The sequence below is a fragment of the Bufo bufo genome, chromosome 4 (assembly GCF_905171765.1).
Source record: "Bufo bufo chromosome 4, aBufBuf1.1, whole genome shotgun sequence".
Classification (NCBI taxonomy): domain Eukaryota; kingdom Metazoa; phylum Chordata; class Amphibia; order Anura; family Bufonidae; genus Bufo; species Bufo bufo.
The window spans coordinates 581,173,512-581,194,901 of record NC_053392.1 but is presented as its reverse complement, the minus strand read 5'-3'; the positions used below and the strand labels follow the sequence as shown (position 1 = coordinate 581,194,901).

At 42.8% G+C, this 21,390-nt stretch overlaps 1 protein-coding gene across 1 annotated transcript in view; it reads left to right on the top strand.

The window, feature by feature from the left end:
* Positions 1–21,390, top strand: part of KCNH1 (potassium voltage-gated channel subfamily H member 1) — a 449,532-nt gene that overhangs the window by 47,022 nt on the left and 381,120 nt on the right. Inside the window, exons 5-6 of the mRNA XM_040430377.1 lie at positions 1,054–1,172; positions 11,021–11,413. Coding sequence (XP_040286311.1) covers positions 1,054–1,172; positions 11,021–11,413 — 512 coding nt within the window. The remainder of the gene's footprint in view (positions 1–1,053; positions 1,173–11,020; positions 11,414–21,390) is intronic.

Sequence of the window (21,390 nt, the reverse complement as noted above, 5' to 3'; positions counted from 1 at the left end):
TTCCTCATGACTGAGGGCCCTCGTCTGTGTGGTAAAGACTGGGTTTTTCAACAGGACAACGCTACAGTACACAATGCCCGCAGGACAAGGGACTTCTTCCAGGAGAATAACATCACTCTTTTGGCCTATCCTGCGTGTTCCCCTGATCTAAATCCAATTGAGAACCTTTGGGGATGGATGGCAAGGGAAGTTTACAAAAATGGACAACAGTTCCAGACAGTAGATGGCCTTCGTGCGGCCGTCTTCACCACTTGGAGAAATGTTCCTACTCACCTCATGGAAATGCTTGCATCAAGCATGCCGAAACTAATTTTAGAAGTGATCAACAATAACGGCGGAGCTACTCATTACTGAGTTCATGTTTGGAAGTTGGATTTCTGTTTTGGGGGGGTTTAGTGTTTTTTTGGAAGTGTGGTCCTAAACTTTTGATCAGCTGAAAAACAGCCTGTTTCAGTTTATTCGTTGTTTTCACTAAATTGAATGCTCAAAAAATGTTTTGTCTCACTCCCATTTCTTCTTGTTGCATGTTGAAGCTCTACTTGGAACCTTGTTAAGATCCAGCCATGCTAAATATGATTTTTTTCCATTTTTCAAGTGGTCTTAAACTTTTGATCAGGACTGTATAGTTGCATATTTGACTCGATAATACTACCATAAAAACATCCCTTAAATGAAGTAGTGTTACAAATTCATTAATGATATCATAGAATATATTTATTAATCCTCTTGGGGATTGGTTTCTTTGGTGACCTAATGCTACAGAGCTAACGAAATCCACTAGTGTAATAAACACACAGAGGCCGATGGTGGTTCAAATCACCCTGGAATAAATAACTCTTTAGTCACTGGCAACCGTCAGCCATGCTGAAGATGTTTCCCTGGTCAAGGGTACATTCAAAGTGGACCATTGTGTTTTAAGGGCCTGCATTTGGCTTGGGCATTAGGTTGCTCATCCCTGGCCTGCCATATTGGGGCTTGTATCACCAGTTGGCCTTCACTTGTCTGAAGAATCGTTGCTATATAGGATCATGTTTGTCATTTTTGTTTTTGCAGGTTGGGGGAAGCTAGCGCGCCTGACAAGGGCTCTGACCAGCAGCAGAGGGGTCTTGCAGCAGTTGGCTCCCACCGTCCATAAAGGGGAGAATGTACATAAGCATTCCCGGCTCGCTGAGGTAATATGTAGCTTAATGTGTGCACCTTCATGTGGAGCTACCTGATCTAGTCTTGTGGTCCATCACTTCACTGGAAGCTTGAGAAGTCTCTACAGGATAGCTTACGGTCGGCCTGTATATGGCAGTGAATTGATTGAAGGAATATTGGTTTGACCACAAATATGGCTGCCTCTGGTGCAATGATAAATCCCAAGCCTCATGGTTCTTTGAAAGCTCTTAAGCATGACCACAATTCCAGATACCTTAAAGGGGTTATCCCATGATTAATGTAAAAAAATGAAAATCAGACATCATATAGTACATGGCAACCTCTTTCTAACAAAGTTAGAACCAGCCCTGTACCTCACATAGATCCCCATTCATTGCTCTGCTAGATTTACATTAAGCTGGCAACTCAAGGCTCAATGGGAAGGGGGGGGGGGGGGTCCTTTCTGCTGCCGCTAAGGGGGCGTGTCCATGCTCTCCCTATCACAGCTAAGGAGGCAGTGGATGAAACTGAGCATGTGCGGCCATCTCAGTGAGCCGGACAAATAAATAAGAAAAAGAACAAACAGTAGGTGGCGCTATAGATATATTTTATTGAATAACTCAGTGACTATACAAAATTTTTAATTACATGCAGTTACAAAAGTATTCAGATCCAGGTGCTGGTTTGAAAATTGTAGAATATTTTTTGTGGGACAACCCCTTTAAAAAATAAATTATGTCGTTTTTTAATATCAGAAAATATTGCCCCTATACCCCCTCCTACCATCCTTGAAACCCCCACTAAGGACTTATGCTCACGAACGTATTATCTTTCCATGTCCGTTCCGTTTTTTTTGCAGATCAAATGCGGAACTATTCATTTCAATGGGTCCGCAAAAAAAAGCGGAAGTTACTCCATGTGCATTTTGTTTCCGTATGTCTGTCTCAAAATAGAGCATGTCCTATTATTGTCCGTATTACGGACAAGGATAGGACTGTTCTATTAGGGCTCAATAACACGACCGTATGTATTTTGCGGTCCGCGGAACAGAACAGCTGGCCCCTAATAGAACAGTCCTATCCTTGTCCGTAATGTGGACAATAATAGAACATGTTCTATTCTTTTGCAGAAGGAACATATGGAAACAGAATGCACACAGAGTAACTTCCGTTCTTTTTTTGCGGACCCATTGAAATGAATGGTTCTGCATAAGGTCCGCAAAAAAAACGGAACGGACACGGAAAGAAAATAAGTTTGCGTGCATGAGCCATAAGGGGCCAGCACGGACACGGAAGTACATGGACATCATCCATATTTTTTGCGGATCCATTTTTTGTGGACTGCAAAATAGATATGGTCGTGTGCATGAGCCCTTAGTCTGCCACAACTTCAAGGTGTAATAGCAAGAGTTAAAGGGCTTACGGTCGCATGAAGGCCCTCTTAATTGACCACAGGTTGTTACTATTCTCCTTGTCAATGGGGTGTGTCCATACACACTGTCCAATCAGGCTGGCAGTTTCATACAGTGTAGGGACACACCCGATTGACAAATTCAATAGCAGCACTCCTTTGTCAATTCAGTGCTACATTTCCAGGAGGAATAACAGAGGAAAAACACCTCATTCTAAAGGAATATATTCCACAATTTTCTCGTAGAGAAAGTATTTCCTAAGGCCTCTTGCACACGACCGTATGTCTTTTTCAGCATTTTGCGGTCCGCAAAAAACGGATCCGCAAAAAATACGGATGACATCCGTGTGCATTCTGTTTTTTGCGGAACGGAACATCTGGCCCCTAATAGAACAGTACTATCCTTGTCCGTTATGCAGACAATAATAGGACATGTTCTATCTTTGAACAGGAATACGTAAACGGAAGGCATACGGAGTACCTTCCGTTTTTTTTGCGGATCCATTGAAATGAATGGTTCCATATACGGTCTGTATACGGAACGCAAAAAACGGAACGGAAACGGAAAAAAAAAAACGTTTGTGTACAAGAGGCGTTAAACAGATGTCAAACCTGATCAAGTTATTATAAAAACAAATCAGTAATCCAGATGCATGGATTAATACGAATGGCTATACAAGCATAAAAATTTCTATTTCATATCGTATTTTCGGGGGGAACGCTCCGCTGGCTGCAGTTCCATCCACTTTATACCCTGGATTTTAATTTAAAGCGATGCCCGGCGTATGAATGTCAGGCCTTAGTAATATACATGTATTGGTAGAAGGTGGGGATGGAGGCAGCAGCCGTGTCCTGAGCTGTAGACTCGACACCTTCTTGAGAATTACTTGTTTTTCTCAGTTGTCGATTAGAATTCATTTGCATGCTGAAGACACACTTCACTAGGCCGCTGTTCATACGTGCCACTTTTCAGATAAAAGGAGGGTTATTAATGGCCCTTCATCCCTCAAACTGTACCAGTTATATTATAATGAATCTAGGGGCAGAGATGTACAGAGGGATCTGCAGACAAGGGGGTGGAGGGGGTGGTAAGTACATGAGATATTGCAGCCCCAGCAATTAATCACCAGTGGACATGTCTGTAGGAGCTCCGTCGCTGTACTGCAGCTCCTCTGTGGTAGGCTGATTGAAGTAGAGCAGTGATTGTAAGGCAGGACTCAAAGGTACTCCGTCGAGTCATAAGTAGGGTTTCGGGAAAATAGACAAATCCTAGTAATGGTGGCACAACATCTTTAATGGAGAGATGACTACACATGGGAGGTCCAAGCATCAACAGGGAGGATGGATTCAGGCCAAACACGTCAGACTGATGTCAACATATCCAGCTGTATTTGTGGGGTCAGCCTACAACCTACTGGGACCTCACTGCAAGTTCATTGGCCATGTTTGAGGAACCCATGGTCCAAGTAATGTTCCTATGTGATTAGTGGAGCCAGAGGTCCTCCTCCTGATATTACGTGTGACAGAAAATAGTAGAAGCAGTCTTCATCGCGCTGAGATTGGATCACCACTGATAAAATATTGACAGCCTATCTTAAAGGGGTTGTCTCACTTTTCGCGGTCCGAAAGGGATTTGCTGGTTTGCATCCTTTAAAATAATCCTGTTTTAAGGTTGTGTAAGGCATCGCTCTCTCACAGAGGGTCGGCAATGACAGATTCCTCCTCAGACAATGGGGTTAAAGTCCAAATGGTGCTTTACTTTGGCACTTCAGCACCAGCACAAACATAAACATCAACCAAAACAAACACCTGCCCGTCTAGGCTCTAACTAATACATAGGTCTCCCTAACCCACCTCTAAGACGCAGTTCACACAAGGGTTAAGATCCAGTTTCACTTAGCCATACAGTCCAGCAGCCTCCTGGCTTTGACCACACTAGTACCTTGGGGGAATATGGTCCAAGAGTCCTCCCGACTCTGACCGTGCTACACCTCTTTCCTCAGGCGTCACTGGGCCCCCCCAGAACTCAGGCTTTCACACAGCCTTGTAGCCCCTCAGTCCTCCTGGCTGGGACCACACAGAGCCTCTGCAGGCTTCCTTTTCCAAATTCTCTCTCAGTCATACACAGAGGGTTGTTTATCCCTCCGTGATTATCTCAGCAGGGCTCACCTGCGATCACCTCAGGTTAAGGGCTCATTCAGACAGCTGTATGTTTTTTCGCAGTCCGAAAAAATGCGGATCCTTTTTTTTTGTCCACAAAAAATGGCTTGCATACGGAATGTGTTCCATATGCATTCCGTTTTTTGCGGATCCATAGACTTGAATGGGGCCACGGAGCCAAGTTTTACTGACAAACATAGGTCATGCTCTATCTTTTTTGCTTTTTTAGACCTAAAGGGAATAACTGTAGTGAACTAGTAGTGTGGACTGAGAGACTCCCACTACCAACCTGTCTCCCAGTCCACAAAAAAATCCAGCCCATACAACTTTAAACAATATGATCTCCAGCAAGCTATGCCTTGCTGAAGCAGCACCATTTCTGGATTCCAGTTACCCAGCTGAAAACCACAGTCGCTGTAATTCTGTAATGTATTTCTTTTCTTTTTATTGCTCCTCTCTCCCGGTCTGGGCCGTGGTCACATGACCATGTCCATGCAGCTCTTTCTTATTTCCTGTGATGCTCTGTCCATGGGCGGAGCAGTGATAGGGGAGTGTCTGTGTAACTAGCTGTGTGGGAGGAGCTAAAAACTAGCTGGGCGTTATTAAGGGCAGTGATAGGGAAGTGTCTATGTCACTAGCTGGTTGGGAGGAGCTATGAACTAGCTGGGTGTTGTTAGGGGCGGTGCTGGAGCTGTGGCAGAGGAAGAAGAAGTGCATCATGGGTTTGGTTGGATATAGGAACAGGAAGTGCTACATACAGGATGGAAACAAACCAGGGGGGTTGGCTTAAATGGTGAAAATAGGTTAGGAGAGTCCAAACTGAATAAAAAGCATGACATGAGATAAACGACTATAGGAGCATACATTTTCAATACTATTATAGTCCCAGAAAACCCCTTTAAGGGTAGATATACACCGACTTTCGACTGAGTATGCATCTTAATAGAGTGAAGGGATTAAGCTGCCTCCAGACACCTCTGATTGGGTCATTTTCCCTTTAAAGCAGCGATGCCCAACCTGCAGCCCTCCAGCTGTTGCAAAACTACAATTTTCAGCATGCCTGGACAGCCTACAGCTATCAGGGCATGCTGGGAGTTGTAGTTTTGCAACAGCTGGAGGACCGCAGGTTGAGCATCCCTGCTTTAGAACAAAGGATTCTTTCTCTCAGTATCTGCAGTGGATGACCCTGATACATTCGAAATGATGGTCGGCTGGTCCAGCCAAAATCAGCAGGTTCGGCTGACATTCATCTAATGTGTATGGACAGGTTTAGAATTTACTTTTTTATTTTAATTAAAAATCTCTGAGCATTAATATTCATTAAATGGTTTGCAGATGGTTAGATTCCTTTTAAAAACAGCGCCACACCTAGGTTGTGTGTGGCATTGCAACTCATGCTACATTTCATTAAATGGAAGGGAGCTGCACTACCATATACACTCAGTGGACGGTGGTGGCAGCGTGGCACTGTTTTTGGAAAAGAGCAGCCATGTTTTTCTAACCCTGTCCAGCCCCATTAAAATAGCTAGTTTGACTTTTGGTGTAACTACATATTCACTGAGCAGTGCTGAACGGGAACAGTGACTAAAGTGCAAAATCTGCAAATTAGCAGACAGCGACTGGATAGAGTGTCTCTCTTTGGAGGACCCAGTGCGTCCATGCATATTACAGGCAGCCCATTGCTTTCAGTGGCCATTGTGTAATGTTTTATTTCCCCTGGGGTGGCGCTGCAGGGAAATTGAACACTTGCTGACAGGTTCCTCTGAAGACAACCCCTTTTATAGGACGTTTGCTGAGAAAAAGATGGGGGCGAGCTGCTTGAGTGTTTATATTGTGTTTTATAATGCACATCTATTATTTCTATTTGAATTATGGTGACCCCAGACCTCACCTTGTATTTACCGTAGGTAGGTTTAATGACATCATGTCCAGGGGTATAGCGCCCTGTGCCTAATAGATTACCTCATTATACAGATTAATGGGATATTGATGAGTTATTAATCCCCTGAAGCCTACACATAAGCTTTGATAGTTCATTATTGAACCCCCCCCCAGCGATGCTCATCATACACTATGTGATACAGTGGCAAGAAAAAGTATGTGAACCCTTTGGAATGATATGGATTTCTGCACAAATTGGTCATAAAATGTAATCTGATCTTCATCTAAGTCACAACAATAGACAATCACATTCTGCTTAAACTAATAACACACAAAGAATTAAATGTTACCATGTTTTTATTGAACACACCATGTAAACATTCACAGTGCAGGTGGAAAAAGTATGTGAACCCTTGGATTTAATAACTGGTTGAACCTCCTTTGGCAGCAATAACTTCAACCAAACGTTTCCTGTAGTTGCAGATCAGACGTGCACAACGGTCAGGAGTAATTCTTGACCATTCCTCTTTACAGAACTGTTTCAATTCAGCAATATTCTTAGGATGTCTGGTGTGAATCAATTTTTCTTGAGGTCATGCCACAGCATCTCAATCGGGTTGAGGTCAGGACTCTGACTGGGCCACTCCAGAAGGCGTATTTTCTTCTGTTTAAGCCATTCTGTTGTTGATTTACTTCTATGCATTGGGTTGTTGTCCTGTTGCAATGCCCATCTTCTGTTGAGCTTCAGCTGATGGACAGATGGCCTTAAGTTCTCCTGCAAAATGTCTTGATAAACTTGGGAATTCATTTTTCCTTTGATGATAGCAATTCGTCCAGGCCCTGATGCAGCAAACAGCCCCAAACCATGATGCCCCCACCACCATACTTTACAGTTGGGATGAGGTTTTGATGTTGGTGTGCTGTGCCTCTTTTTCTCCACACATAGTGTTGTGTGTTTCTTCCAAACAACTCAACTTTGGTTTCATCTGTCCACAGAATATTTTGCCAGTACTGCTATGGAACATCCAGGTGCTCTTGTGCAAACTGTAACCGTGCAGCAATGTTTTTTTTGGACAACAGTGGCTTCCTCTGTGGTATCCTCCCATGAAATCCATTCTTGTTTAGTGTTTTACGTATCGTAGATTCGCTAACAGGGATGTTAGCATATGCCAGAGACTTTTGTAAGTCTTTAGCTGACACTCTAGGATTCTTCTTCCCCTCATTGAGCAGTCTGCGCTGTGCTCTTGCAGTCATCTTTACAGGACGGACACTCCTAGGGAGAGTAGCAGCAGTGCTGAACTTTCTCCATTTATAGACAATTGGTCTTACCATGGACTGATGAACAGCAAGGCTTTTGGAGATACTTTTGTAACCCTTTCCAGCTTTATGCAAGTCAACAATTCTTAATAGTAGGTCTTCTGAGAGCTCTTTTGTGCAAGGTATCATTCACATCAGGCAATGCTTCTTGTGAAAAGCAAACCCAGAACTGGTGTGGGTTTTTTATAGGGCAGAGCAGCTGTAACCAACACCTCCAATCTCATCTCATTGATTGGACTGTTGGCTGACGCCTCACTCCAATTAGCTCTTGGAGATGTCATTAATCTAGGGGTTCACATACTTTTTCCACCTGCACTGTGAATGTTTACATGGTGTGTTCAATAAAAACATGGTAACATTTAATTCTTTGTGTGTTATTAGTTTAAGCAGACTGTGATTGTCTATTGTTGTGACTTAGATGAAGATCAGATCACATTTTATGACCAATTTGTGCAGAAATCCATATCATTCCAAAGGGTTCACATACTTTTTCTTGCAACTGTATATTTTTATACTGGGGCATGTAAAATGCCATGAATCACTAATCAAGTATTAGAAAGTCAGAGCAGCAGAATATGTTCAGTTGATCAATCACTAATAGGATCTACTGCCGGAGATACACAGTAAACTATAGAACAATTTCTCCTTTAGTGTAAGGAAAATGACACTATAGATTTTAGAGTGATTTTTTATGTTTTTCTTTAGTATTTTGTTCTGCATTAAAGAGTACTCGTCCCCTCTCCTGACATGTCTCTTTTAGTAACTACTTGCATTCCCCATGTAATAACAATTCTAGAGAGTCTGTTCTTATGAATTTATGTAGTAACATTCCATTATTATTCCTGCTATAAGTTTATGAATGAATTCCTAGCAGTTTGCAATGGAGGTCCAGCTGTGTGTTACCAGTTGGGGGCATGTCCCTGCACAGGCTGCCACTGGCATCACTGATTGGATAATGTCAGACTGCAGGGACACACCTCTAACTCGTAGCACCCATCTGGACCTTTATTGCAAACTGCTAGCAATGTATTATTAAACTTCTAGCACAACTATTAAAGGCTATGTACACCTTTTTTTATTATTGCATTTTACTCATTTTGGGCCAAAAAATATTATTTTCAATTGGTCTTTATAAAAAAATATTTAGCCATTCTGTCACAAAGGGTTAACTGTTTGTCTAGTTGTGTGAATCGTACTTTTTACTTTTACTTTGTGACGGTCATCTAATAACCCTTATCTGTAAATTACTAAAAAGTCATAAACAATTTTTTAACGCACATTATTATCAGTAAGATAAGAACTGAGCTATAATTAGTGTTTATAAGGTCAGAGACCAGAGATAAGGAGCCATCAGCTGAGCTGCCTGACGGAACAAAGAAAATTCTGAACCAGCTACTAGATAAACTCAAAGCTGTGCAGGGAAAATCGCTACATATTTTTTAAAAGACCAATGGAAAAAAATATTTTTAGCTCAAAAATGAGTGCATTGCAATAATAAAAAAAAAACCACCAATGGCGTGCATAGCCTTTAAAGGAATAGCAAAACATACAGTCATAAGAATAGAGGCTCCAGAATTATTATTATTATTATGAGGGGGGTGCAGGTTGTTGCTAAAACAGACATGTCAGGAGAGGATACATGTCCTCTTTAAAGTGCAACTGTCATGTTTTTAGCAACAAAAAAAATCAATCAATTTTAGCATATGTTACTGCTGCTGCATTATGCATAAAGTAATCTTTAGTTTCTTCACGTACCACTGTTTTCCTTGAGATTTTCCCTTAGTTATGGCTGTTTTTAATCCTACAATATGAGGATCTTCTCAAGATGGCTCCCCTGCCAGTTCTCTGAGGCCAAAACTGCTTTCCCTCACTTCCCATACACACTTTCTGTAGCCAGCAGCTCCCTGCCAGCCAATCAGATTGGATTACTGAGAGACACGCCTCCTCACTCTGAAGCCAAATGTAGACATGCAGTGTGAAGGACCGTTCTTCTGTCTTCTGTTTACAATGAGCCGGAGACAGATGAGTCATAGCAACTGTCTTTTAAGGGATTAGTGGAAAGGGACAGGGGACATTAATAAAAGATGTTATTATAAGGTAATAACAGATCTTTTGGCAATCATTGACAGATTATCTCAGGTTACACTTTAAAAGGGCTGTGCAAAAATGTTTCTTTTTTTGGCAACACACCCACACTTGGACGGACCTGTAAAGGAAAGATGACTTACCTGCTTTCTGGTGTAGGCTCACAGTTTCTTCTCCTCCCAGCCTACGATGCTCCTCTGGGCTCCCTCGATGTCAACATCCAGTTTGACATCGCTGCAGCCAATCAATGGCCACTGTGGAGACTGGATCTCGTGGTGTCATATGACCGTTTGTCATGATGGAAGGGGATTCGGTCTCCACCGTGGCCTGTGATTGGCTGCAGCGATATCAAACCAGATGTTGACATTGAAGAAGCCCAAAGAAGCATGACAGGCCTGGAGGAGAAGGAGCGAGGAGCCAGCGCCGGGAAGCAGGTAAGTCAACTTTCTTTTACAGGTCCAGCCAAGTAGGGGGTTTTCCAACCCTTTCAGGAAAACATTATTGAGAAAAGTAAAGATGTCTTGATGCCATTTGTGAGGTACCAGAAGAACTACCGAGAGACTACCGAGAAGAAAAATAAAACACCCCCTAGTAGTAATTAAAATGTGAAAAAAATGTAACCCCATTCCTGTACTATGCCATACATTTACAGGACAAATTCCATTTGTGGCTGTTTAGCCCCTCGATTGTCATGGTTAATGCTGACTATGACATAAGCAGTGTATTCCCATCCTATAAAATGATGGCTATCGCTAGAATATGACATAATTTTATGATCAATGGGGGCCTCGATCACGTGCCATTTATATTACTGGTGCCTTCTTATGTGGCAGAGGGGCCTTTGGACCTCCTTAGAGTCTCAGCCTGGTATGGCCTTCTACCTCTGCATCTTATATAACTACACCCCAGGTCATCGTTTCTGGCAGTAGAGACTATATTCAGACAAGTCTATCAGACTGTTTAGATCAATGTCCTTGCAGGGATGACTCTGCCGTCCATATTTGACTCTGCCGTCCATATTTTTCAGGTGTTGCAACTTGGTTCCGAAATTCTTCCGCAATACAAACAAGAAGCACCGAAGACCCCTCCACATATCATTCTGCATTACTGTGTTTTTAAAACAACCTGGGATTGGGTAATCTTGATATTAACGTTTTATACTGCAATTCTGGTCCCTTACAACGTGTCCTTCAAAACGAAACAGAACAATGTGGCCTGGTTGGTCGTGGACAGCATCGTGGATGTGATATTTTTGGTGGATATTGTACTTAATTTTCATACCACTTTCGTTGGACCTGCTGGGGAGGTCATTTCTGACCCAAAGTTGATTCGTATGAACTACTTGAAGACCTGGTTTGTCATTGATCTCTTGTCTTGCTTGCCGTATGATGTCATCAATGCCTTTGAAAATGTGGATGAGGTCAGTGATATTTTCCTTCTTTTACACCCTGTTTCTTTTGTTGATCCATTTTTGGTTGAAGGAAAGGGGTTCTACAGGACTACGAAATTATGCCCTATCCTTAGGCCATCAATATCAGATTGGTAGGGGTCTGACTCTCTGAAGACACATAGGTCATTTGATTGAATGGACCACGAAGCGTCAATGTGGGTAGGCCATCAATTTTGGTCCTGAAGAACTGCTTTCCTTTTTGGCCACCACCAGGGCAAGAGACTAAATTCATAGCCTCATGTTCTGAACACTATCATGATGATGTTACTCACAAGGAGGTATTTTCTCTCAAAATACACATATTTCCAAACCAGAGGTCTTCTTCACTAGCAGAGATCTCACAGTTGAAGACAACATTAAAGGGGTTGGTCGGCTGATATTTTTTAGGGAACATCTGAGGGCAGCGTAAACTGGTCACAGAGACCCTGAGGAACATGTTGGGTCACTTCAATTGATCCAGTCATTATGCTAAAATGAGCATTGAGCAGCCCCAGCGCATGCCAAGCTCTGGAGTCCACGCAATACACTGTACGTGCTCAGGAGTTCTCATATTTCTGAGTTCTCGGATGTCTCCTTCCGTGCCACTGATTGCTATGGGAATGGAGCTGCCAATCAGCAGGAGGGGGTGGAGACAGCCTGGAGCTCATGAATATGAGGACTCCCAAGCACATGCAGTGTACTGAGTGGAGTCCAGTGCTCGGCTTGCTCTGGAGCTGCTCAATTCTGATTTTAGCAAAACAACTGGGGTCTAGTTAAAGTAAGTGATCCAACATTTTGCTCAGGGCCTCTCTCACCAATTTATGCTGCCGTCATACATGGGTATAAAACTGGTGACAGATTCCCTTCCTAAAGGATCAGCGTAGCAAAAAAAAATAAAAAAAGGTATAACCGCAGATACAGGAGAAGCTGAACGCTTTCATGCCTGATTATCAGAGGATGCACCTGGAAGGTGGTCATGTAGATTAATTATGTGAGCACTACTATCTTGGTAGCTATGGACGCGTGGTCTGTTTACACGCAGTACTTATGTGCAGCGGTGGGAAGCAGGTCTTTGATATGTATGCTACAATTTGCAATTAGCCATTTTAGCATTTGATATGCTGAGACGTTGGGATATGGTTTTTCAGAAATTTCAGTAGAAAAGGGAATATTCCCTTTAAAGAGCATCTGTCAGCATGATCAACCCTATTAAACCAGTCATATTTATGTAAATCGCCTATTTTGAGCACTAAGGGGCTGGCTGTAGTGCTAGGAGCACTGCTAGTGCAATGCCTTTGTGCTCTGTGTACTCCTTCCTCCCCATGCTCTGTGTACTCCTTCCTCCCCGTGCTCTGTATACTCTTTTCTCCCCTTTGATTGACAAGGCTAGACATCACATCTAGCCCTGTGTTCTTCATCATCAGAGCCAGCTCAGTTCTTGCACAATGGATCATTTGCTGCTTCCCAAGCTCAGGTAGCAGCATCTGATCCACTAAGCAAGCGCCGAGTCACTGACCCAGTTCTGTGTTTGTGCAATGGATCTTCTGCTGCTTCCCAAGCTTGGGTAGCGGCTTCTAATCGACTGCGTAAAGTCACTGAGTTGACTAGGCGCTGGCACAAGAACACAGGGCTGGATATGATATCTAGCCCTGTCAATCAAAGCAGAGAGAGAAGTACTCAGAGCATAGGGGGTTTGCGCTGGTGGTGCTCCTAGTGCTACAGCCAGCCCCTTTTGCTCTAAATAGGTACTTAACATAAATATAAAAAGCTGTAAATCTCTGCAACTATACCTGGGTTGATCATGCTGACAGATGCTCATTAACTTTAGTACTACTTGTATAAATTTATATGTAATTAGCTCCCCCTACTGGCGATTCCTGGCAGCCTGCAAGTGGATATGGAGTTTTCTGCCACACACTGTAAACATGGTTCATGAAATATTGGAAGACACTAATGAACAAAATTCCCAACACAATTTTTTGGTTGTAATCCCTGATTGTAACGCCTTGTATAAGAGTCGTTCTCCTAACCTGCTTTGTGAAGAATCCTTGGACAGCACAGATATATGTCAACAAGTAAGCATCCACCTCTTGTCCGACTCTGAGCCTTCTTCTAGGAGCCTTTATCCATTAGTACTCCCGCAGACACGACTATAATTTTCCAGCGGCCAATTGAGCTAAAGTGCCCCAAATTATTGTGTTCAGCTTCCTCTTTGGAAAATATTGTTCAGATTGCGGGACGAGTGTATCAGTCACAGCTTGATGAATAGATATTAGTCTTTCCCGCGCTCGGAGCTTGCGTCCTGGTTAATGAGATGTTCACGACGCCGGAGCGCTGAGATGTTTTCTTCTTGAGCGGTTTTCAAAGATGCAACTTTGTCCGATTATCTGACTGGTTCGTAGCTGTGTGTAATGGCCGCAGGGAGAAGGAGGGGGCCGGGAAATTAACTTCTGGTGCACTGATCAGGCTCCTGCTCGTAGAGGAACATCTAAAGACCATCACCTCTAAACTAGAACAAATCCTAAAATGACCATCCCTGAGTTGTCCTCTTAAGTGAAGTCTTCTAAGGCTAGGGCCACATGGTAAAATGTGACACATGACAAGAAAGTTTCGTGACATTTCATGTACTGTGTGTCTCTGGTGTCACAATGCTGGATTTTGTGTCGCAAGTCACTTGTGTGTGACATTTACTCCTTCAATATAAGTCGTGAGTGATACAAGACTTGCCTGTGGCTTGGCTCTAAAATAGAGCGATTATTTTGGTCAACTTTTCTCCGACTTGCTGTCGCCGTTTAGCTGTTTTCCGATACTGATTTTTAAGGATCTACTGGAACTGATTACGTCTACACATGACCTAAATTGTGAACTTCCCCAAAATCCGCATTAATTCTGATGCATGGCAAAACATTTTTCCAAAACATGAATTGACCGATGAACTGCAGATTTGAAAATTTTCTGCAGTGTGTGATTTTGGTAAAACCTCCACTTTGCTACTACTGTAATATGCAGCAGATTTCATTTTCCGCCATCATAATCCAAACCGTGGGAACATACCCTAAGCCTCTGTTCACGTTCAGCCATACATTTCAGCCATATATTTTGGGAAAGCTCCATACGGCAACCATAGGGCTCCACTCATCTCTATGTCAACATATACCAGCCCGTCAGAGGCCAAAGGGAGACTCTTTTGGCAAGTATAAGTTGGTACACCTTGTTTTAGGGTACGATTACATGGCGGCACTGGTCACATGACGTGAGTCGCAACCAGGATAGCAGAGTACCGGTGATACCATAGAAATGAATGGTGTCGCCATGTAGCCCTACCCTTAGTGTATAGAAAACCATAGTTGACTTTTCTAGGCAAAGGCATCCCAGAAAATAACTGCAGGGTATACATGCACAGAATGGAACGCCATGGGGTACATATACCACTGTATGCCTTTACAGTGACATAAGTCAGGGGCCTCTATAGGTGGGATACATCGGCAGTGCTCCTAAGGCCTCTTTCACACGAGCGTGACGGCTTGGCTCCGGATGCGTTCAGTGAAACTCGCACCATTTTGCAAGCAAGTTCAGTCAGTTTTGTCTGCGATTGCGTTCAGTTGTTCAGTTTTTTCCACGCGGGTGCAATGCGTTTTGATGCGTTTTTCACGCGTGTGATAAAAACGGAAGTTTTACAAACAACATCTCTTAGCAACCTTCAGTGAAAAACGCATCCGCACTTGCTTGCGGATGCAATGCGTTTTTCACTGAAGCCCCATTCACTTCTATGGGGCCAGGGCTGCGTGAAAAACGCAGAATAGAGAAATTTTATGAAATGTTCAGCAACTTTCTAATACACTTTGTTTAATCATTTCAAGATCTCTGCTTGCTGTCAGTAAATAGGGACATCTTGTTTACTTCCAAGCGCTGAACCCCTTGCAGACCTAATATTTCTCACAGGTGATTGTTTCCGTCTGTGAGCTATACCTTGACTTTACCAGGTTGTTACTTTTTACCTGCACTGATACATTGTGGCAGATCCTCAGGACACAAGAGAGCTTTGTGCTTTAGATGTTTTTAGCACACAGAGGATTATCTAGAGGAGGGATGCCCAACCTGCATGCTGGGAGTTGTAGTTTTGCAACAGCTGGAGGGCCACAGGTTGAGTTCACTAGTAGCAGACTCCCAGCTGGGAGAAGTTTTAGGTCTGCCGTGGTGTCAGCATCTGAAAGCAAACAAAAGTGATTCCATAAAAACGGGTTGGGTGGTTGTTTTGGCAAACCACCCCGCTTGGGCAGAGCTGCAAAGAGAAGCATACTTACCTGCTTTGAGGCACTGGCTCCCTGATCCTTCTCTCCTCGGCCTCAGCTGCTCCATTGCGCTCCCAGGATGTAAACTTTCGTTTTGACACCACTGCAGCCAATCGCTGGCTACAGTGGTGACCTGCTAATGGTCACGTGACGCAAAGGGAGCAGAAAGGGAGCAGTGCACCGCTATGGCCAGTGATTGGCTGCAGCAGTGTCAAAACAGAATCTTGGGAGCACAGCAGAGCAGTAGAGGCCAGGGAGAGAAGTTGCAGGGAGCCAGAAGGAGGTAAGAATGCTTCCCTTCACGGAAACTCCCCCCAAAGCTGCACAACCCCTTTAACTGACAGCAAGCAGTGATATTGAACACGATGAGGAACTAATAGTAGAAAGTTGCAGAACTTTTCATTATGCAATGGTTATGGTTTATTTACATAAAATTGGAACCCCCTATAAATGAAACTAGTCCCTCTTAAAGGGGTTGGTCTCCTTTTTGCTGGGTTTTTGGCAAACCACCTTCCTGGCTAAACCTGCAAAAGGGAAGCATACTTACCTACTCCCTCTCACTGGGTACCTGCTCCTTCGTTCCCCAGTCCCTGCTCCTTCGCTTCCTGACCTTGTCTGCCTCGCTTGGATACCCCACTGTCAACATTTGCATTGACACTGCTGCAGCCAATCACTGGCTGCAGCAGCGACCTGCTCCCCTTGTGTCAGGTCAATTGGTCATGTGATACAAGGGGTGCAGGTCACCACTGCGTCCAGTGATTGACTGCAGCAGCGTCAAAGCAGATGTCGACAACATGTATTATGTAAACTAATGGACTTAATTTCATGTGAGGGGAGTCGGGTGTAATGGATGCTTCCCTCCATCTTTTTGGATATAGGTGTTTTCCTGCTAGGACAGGTATAATTCAGCCTGCAATTTCTCAGCTTCATAAATGATCTTAGAGGTGGAAAACTCCTTTTAGCAACCCCTTGGAGGAGAACCGGCCACTGTCCTCGGTGCTGAAAGCTCACAACTACTGCCAGCAACTAACAAACTACATTTCACCTTGAAGGAGAGCACAGCGACTTCTCTTATCTTCTTGCTTATATTTTCTATATGGGCAGAACACATTTCACAGGTGTCTATGGACTAATAAATTATACCTGCCTATCTTCATGAGGAAGGGGTGGGGTGGGAGCAGAGATTTCTCTTCCAGTTATGAAATGTTCATTTAAAATCCATTAGTTTATTGCCCTCAGGGGAAGATCTGCAGAACATTTCTGGGTCCCAGGCATCCTAGGATTCATTTTAGAATTGCCAACATTGCAATCATCTCTATCTTGAACCCAGCAAAATTCTATCATCCATTGTATGCTCCTGATATAATTCTGAAGCTACATTCTTTACTTAAAGCATGCCTGTTTTCAAAAAATAAAAAATACAATTTGCATAATGGCTGTGCTTCTTTGTACAATCATAACTGTGAAGGAACAGGTATGTTTGGGTTTTCCTAAAGTCTCTGTCAGTCATATTATTCAATGTTTCAGCTGCACAGCTAGATGCATTTCTCTCAGAAGCAGGGGTTGTATCCCTTCTTCCAGTACTGTATACAGATGCACAGCTAGATGCATTTCTCTCAGAAGCAGGGGTTGTATCCCTTCTTCCAGTACTGTATACAGTGACCTCACTTCCCTTATGTCACACTATGTTTGATTTCTTCTAGGGAGCTCAAAAGCTGATAAAGGGGGTAAAAAATATCACACTTAGAGAAAAGCAGGAGGCTCCTGTGATGTTTAGAAGCAGTTGTTTTATCAGGCTCACGATCTCTGCTAGCTCTGACACGCCCCCACTTCCTCTCAGCTGTCTCCTGAGTCTCTGTTACCAGGTGATGGATCTTTTCAGATGGATGCAGGCATATTTTTTAAATAAAGTGATTTAGAGATTTGCTAGTTATGCCATTCTCTATTGAATGAAATTGTGTGACTCTTTATGGACTAATATATGACTAACGCACATGGCCATTAGTGTTAAGCGAATATTCGAAAATCAAATTTTTATCGCGAATATCGGCACTTTGAGAATTCGCGAATATTTAGAATATAGTGCTATATATTCGTAATGACGAATATTCGTTTTTTTTTTAAACAACGCAAATATATTGGATCACTCTATCTGCATATAAAGCTATTCTAATGTTCTGCCGTGCCAACCATTTTCTCAAGTCTCAGGAAACCTATACCAGCTTGAAAAATTTAGCATAAGTGACCCACGCCGGTATTTTGCGCAAATTACGCGAATAATACATTGCCGACTTTCGCAATCAAGAATATAATCTCGAATTTGCGAATATATGATGAATATTCTACAAAATATTCGCGAAATATTGCGAATTCGAATATTGCCCCTGCCGCTCATCACTAATTGCCATGTAGCAAATCTGTGCTGTACAGGTCCGTAATACGGCACCCGGCACTGGGTCCTTACTGTACCTCTGTGTGCCTATGATTTTACATGGAAATGGATTGAGGTTTTTATTCCATTAATTATCGTGTTGTAAATGACTGTGTTCCCATTCACCAACATAAAGCAGAGATCTTGAAAATTGCATAGAACTAAAAAGCCCTTCTGTTAACTCCTTGGCAATATACGCCAAAATGTATGGTGTTGCAGGCCAGCAATTGCTAATTATTATTTATGGAGTTGTGATTGTGGGGGCACATTTTTGTGCCCACACGCTCACCTGCACAAGGAGGCAGTTGTGATTGACAGACACCATCCTGCAGCAAGACTTGGATCAGAGAAAAACGCCAATCATGGCTGTTTAACCCCTGTAATGCTGCAATATAGAACACCCAGCATTACAAGGGAAAAGGAAGGGAAGCTCTGTTTCATCTGACAGTTTTAAGGGACCAGCTCTATGCCTAACAAAGGTCCCCAGTTCTGTCCTCTGCTAATTCCTGTTAATGCCCTATCAGCTGTTTGATTTATATCCACAGTCAGTAATCTATTATAATATAATAATAAAGAGGTTTTCAATCGTATACAAATACAAAAAGGTACAGAAATGTGTCTGAAGGCTCACCTGATGAAGCTCAGAAGTCTTATTTTCATTGTCTTGGTCAGCTCTGTGTAGCTCCTTTGTTTTGATGCCCCCAGGGCTTTCTTTCAATGGGATTACCAGTGAGAAAGACTACAGTTCCCATGATTTTTCACTCAATGGGCCTCATTTACCAAATCTGTCTAACAAAGAAACTGGTGTTATTTCCTATAGCATCCAATCGGTGCAGCTTTCATTTTTGGAGAGAATTTTAAGAAATGAAAGCTGACCTCTGATCGGTTGCAATGTGCAACAAGGCCAGTTTTTCTGTTAGAAAGTTTTGATGAATGTGTCCCATTGTCTCAATTTACAGTGGCCTGCATACCCCTTTATTACAATGTGTAAAGTAGTGCTATAACTAATCCATGTCTTCACAGACAACACAGATCTGGTACTGACACATGGTTCTGTTGCTACCCAGCATGTGAAACACCAGGAGCAGGGCCATGTGACTACGTGAGACTCGCTACAGAGTCGTTTCTGCTACAGACACATCATTATTAATTGACTAATGTTAAAAAGATAGGAAAAGCCCTTTAAAGTTCCCTTGTGGCGCAAAAACGAAATAAAATAATGTTTAATAAAATAAACTAAAAACACCAAAAATATAGAATAAGCAATTTTTAAAAAAAATAAAAACCTTTATTATAAAATAGAAGCCATAGAACATAAAAATTACCTGTACAATGGGTCTTATTATTGTTGAGACTGGGGGCTAGGAGTATTCAGCCTTACTCTCCCCCTCCTCTTTTATTTTCATTAGCTTTTTACACAGTTTCTACAAACCAATTTCATACATACCAACATTGCGTTCTGCCTGGATGGACACCATGACAGAACCCAGTGATGGAAATCATGACAAGACCCAATGACCGACACAATGACAGGACCCTATGCCGGACACCATGACAGAACCCAATGAACTCAATAATGGACACCATGACAGAACCCAGTGATGGAAATCATGACAAGACCCAATGACCGACACCATGACAGAACCCAATGACGGACACCATGACAAAACCTAATGATTGATACCATGACAAAACCCAATGACAGACACCATGACAGAACCAAACGATGGACACCATGATAGTACCCAATGACGGACACCATGACAGGACCCAGTGATGGAAATCATGACAAGACCCAATGAATGACACAATGACAGGACCCTATGCCGGACACCATGACAGAACCCAATGAACTCAATAATGGACACCATGACAGAACCCAGTGATGGAAATCATGACAAGACCCAATGACCGACACCATGACAGAACCCAATGACGGACACCATGACAAAACCTAATGATTGATACCATGACAAAACCCAATGACAGACACCATGACAGAACCAAACGATGGACACCATGACAGTACCCAATGACGGACACCATGACAGGACCCAATGATGGACACCATGAAAGAACCAAACGATGGACACCATGACATACTCAAAGATGGACACCATAAAGGATCCCAATGATGAACACAATGAAAGAACCCAATGATGGACACCATGACAGAACAACTCAGATGTGACCAGAGCCAATGATACATTTTCCCTTCTATAATCAAACAGATACACAGCGACAAGAGTCAAATAACAAGTGACAGTCGCCTTAATGGCTTTTTCCTTGTAATTTATTCCCCTGCACTTCATGCTAAATGTAGGGTTTTCCTGTTGTGCATTAGCATGGATATGGCTGGGAGTCATGCGGCAGCAGTAAGCATCGTGTCACATCTGATAACGTGATATTGTGCTGAACATTAAGATGTGAACAACCAGGGGACATTTCAAAGTGATTCGTCCTTTTGTTTCAGTTACATTCAAGACCGTCCTTCCCTTGTAGAAGAGGCGCTGCTCATTTCTGTTTGCCCAGAGCAGAGCAGTTATTGCAAGGTTAATAATAGGAATATGAGAATGGATTACGTTTGCATTGTCATGGTACATGCGTATACAATATCTCTGTCTACATTGGCTGATTTCAGAATGTACCTTTTATAGCAGTTGCCGTCTTTCTGATTCAGACAATCATGTAAAGAGGAACTCTCCTGGCATGTCTGTTTGAGTAAGCAATTGCATTCCCCATAAAAATAACAATTATGTTGCTTCTATTGGGGTTGTACTATTCCTCTATTATTCCTACTAGAGATGTATTAATAAATTGACAGCCGAGCATTAACCATTGGAAGGGGGGGTGTCCCTATATAGTCTGATGCTGTCCAATGATTGGTGACAGGTCAGACTGTGAAAGTAAACACCCCTTTGACCAGAGGAATAGTAACACCCAATTGTCATTCTATTCATAAATTTTTAGGAAAAATAACAGAAGGATGACACAATGCACAGGTATGAGGAACAATAGGAAAATAATTGTTATTTCATGGGGAATACAAGTCATCAGTAAAATATAACAAGTGGGCTACCTGCAGGCACCACTAGAGGGAGCACAGGAGCTAACTGCATACTGTCTCATCATTGGTTTTAACCACCTCAGCCCCCAGTGCTTAAACACCCTGAAAGACCTGGCCACTTTTTACACTTCTGACCTACACTACTTTCACCGTTTATTGCTCGGTCATGCAACTTACC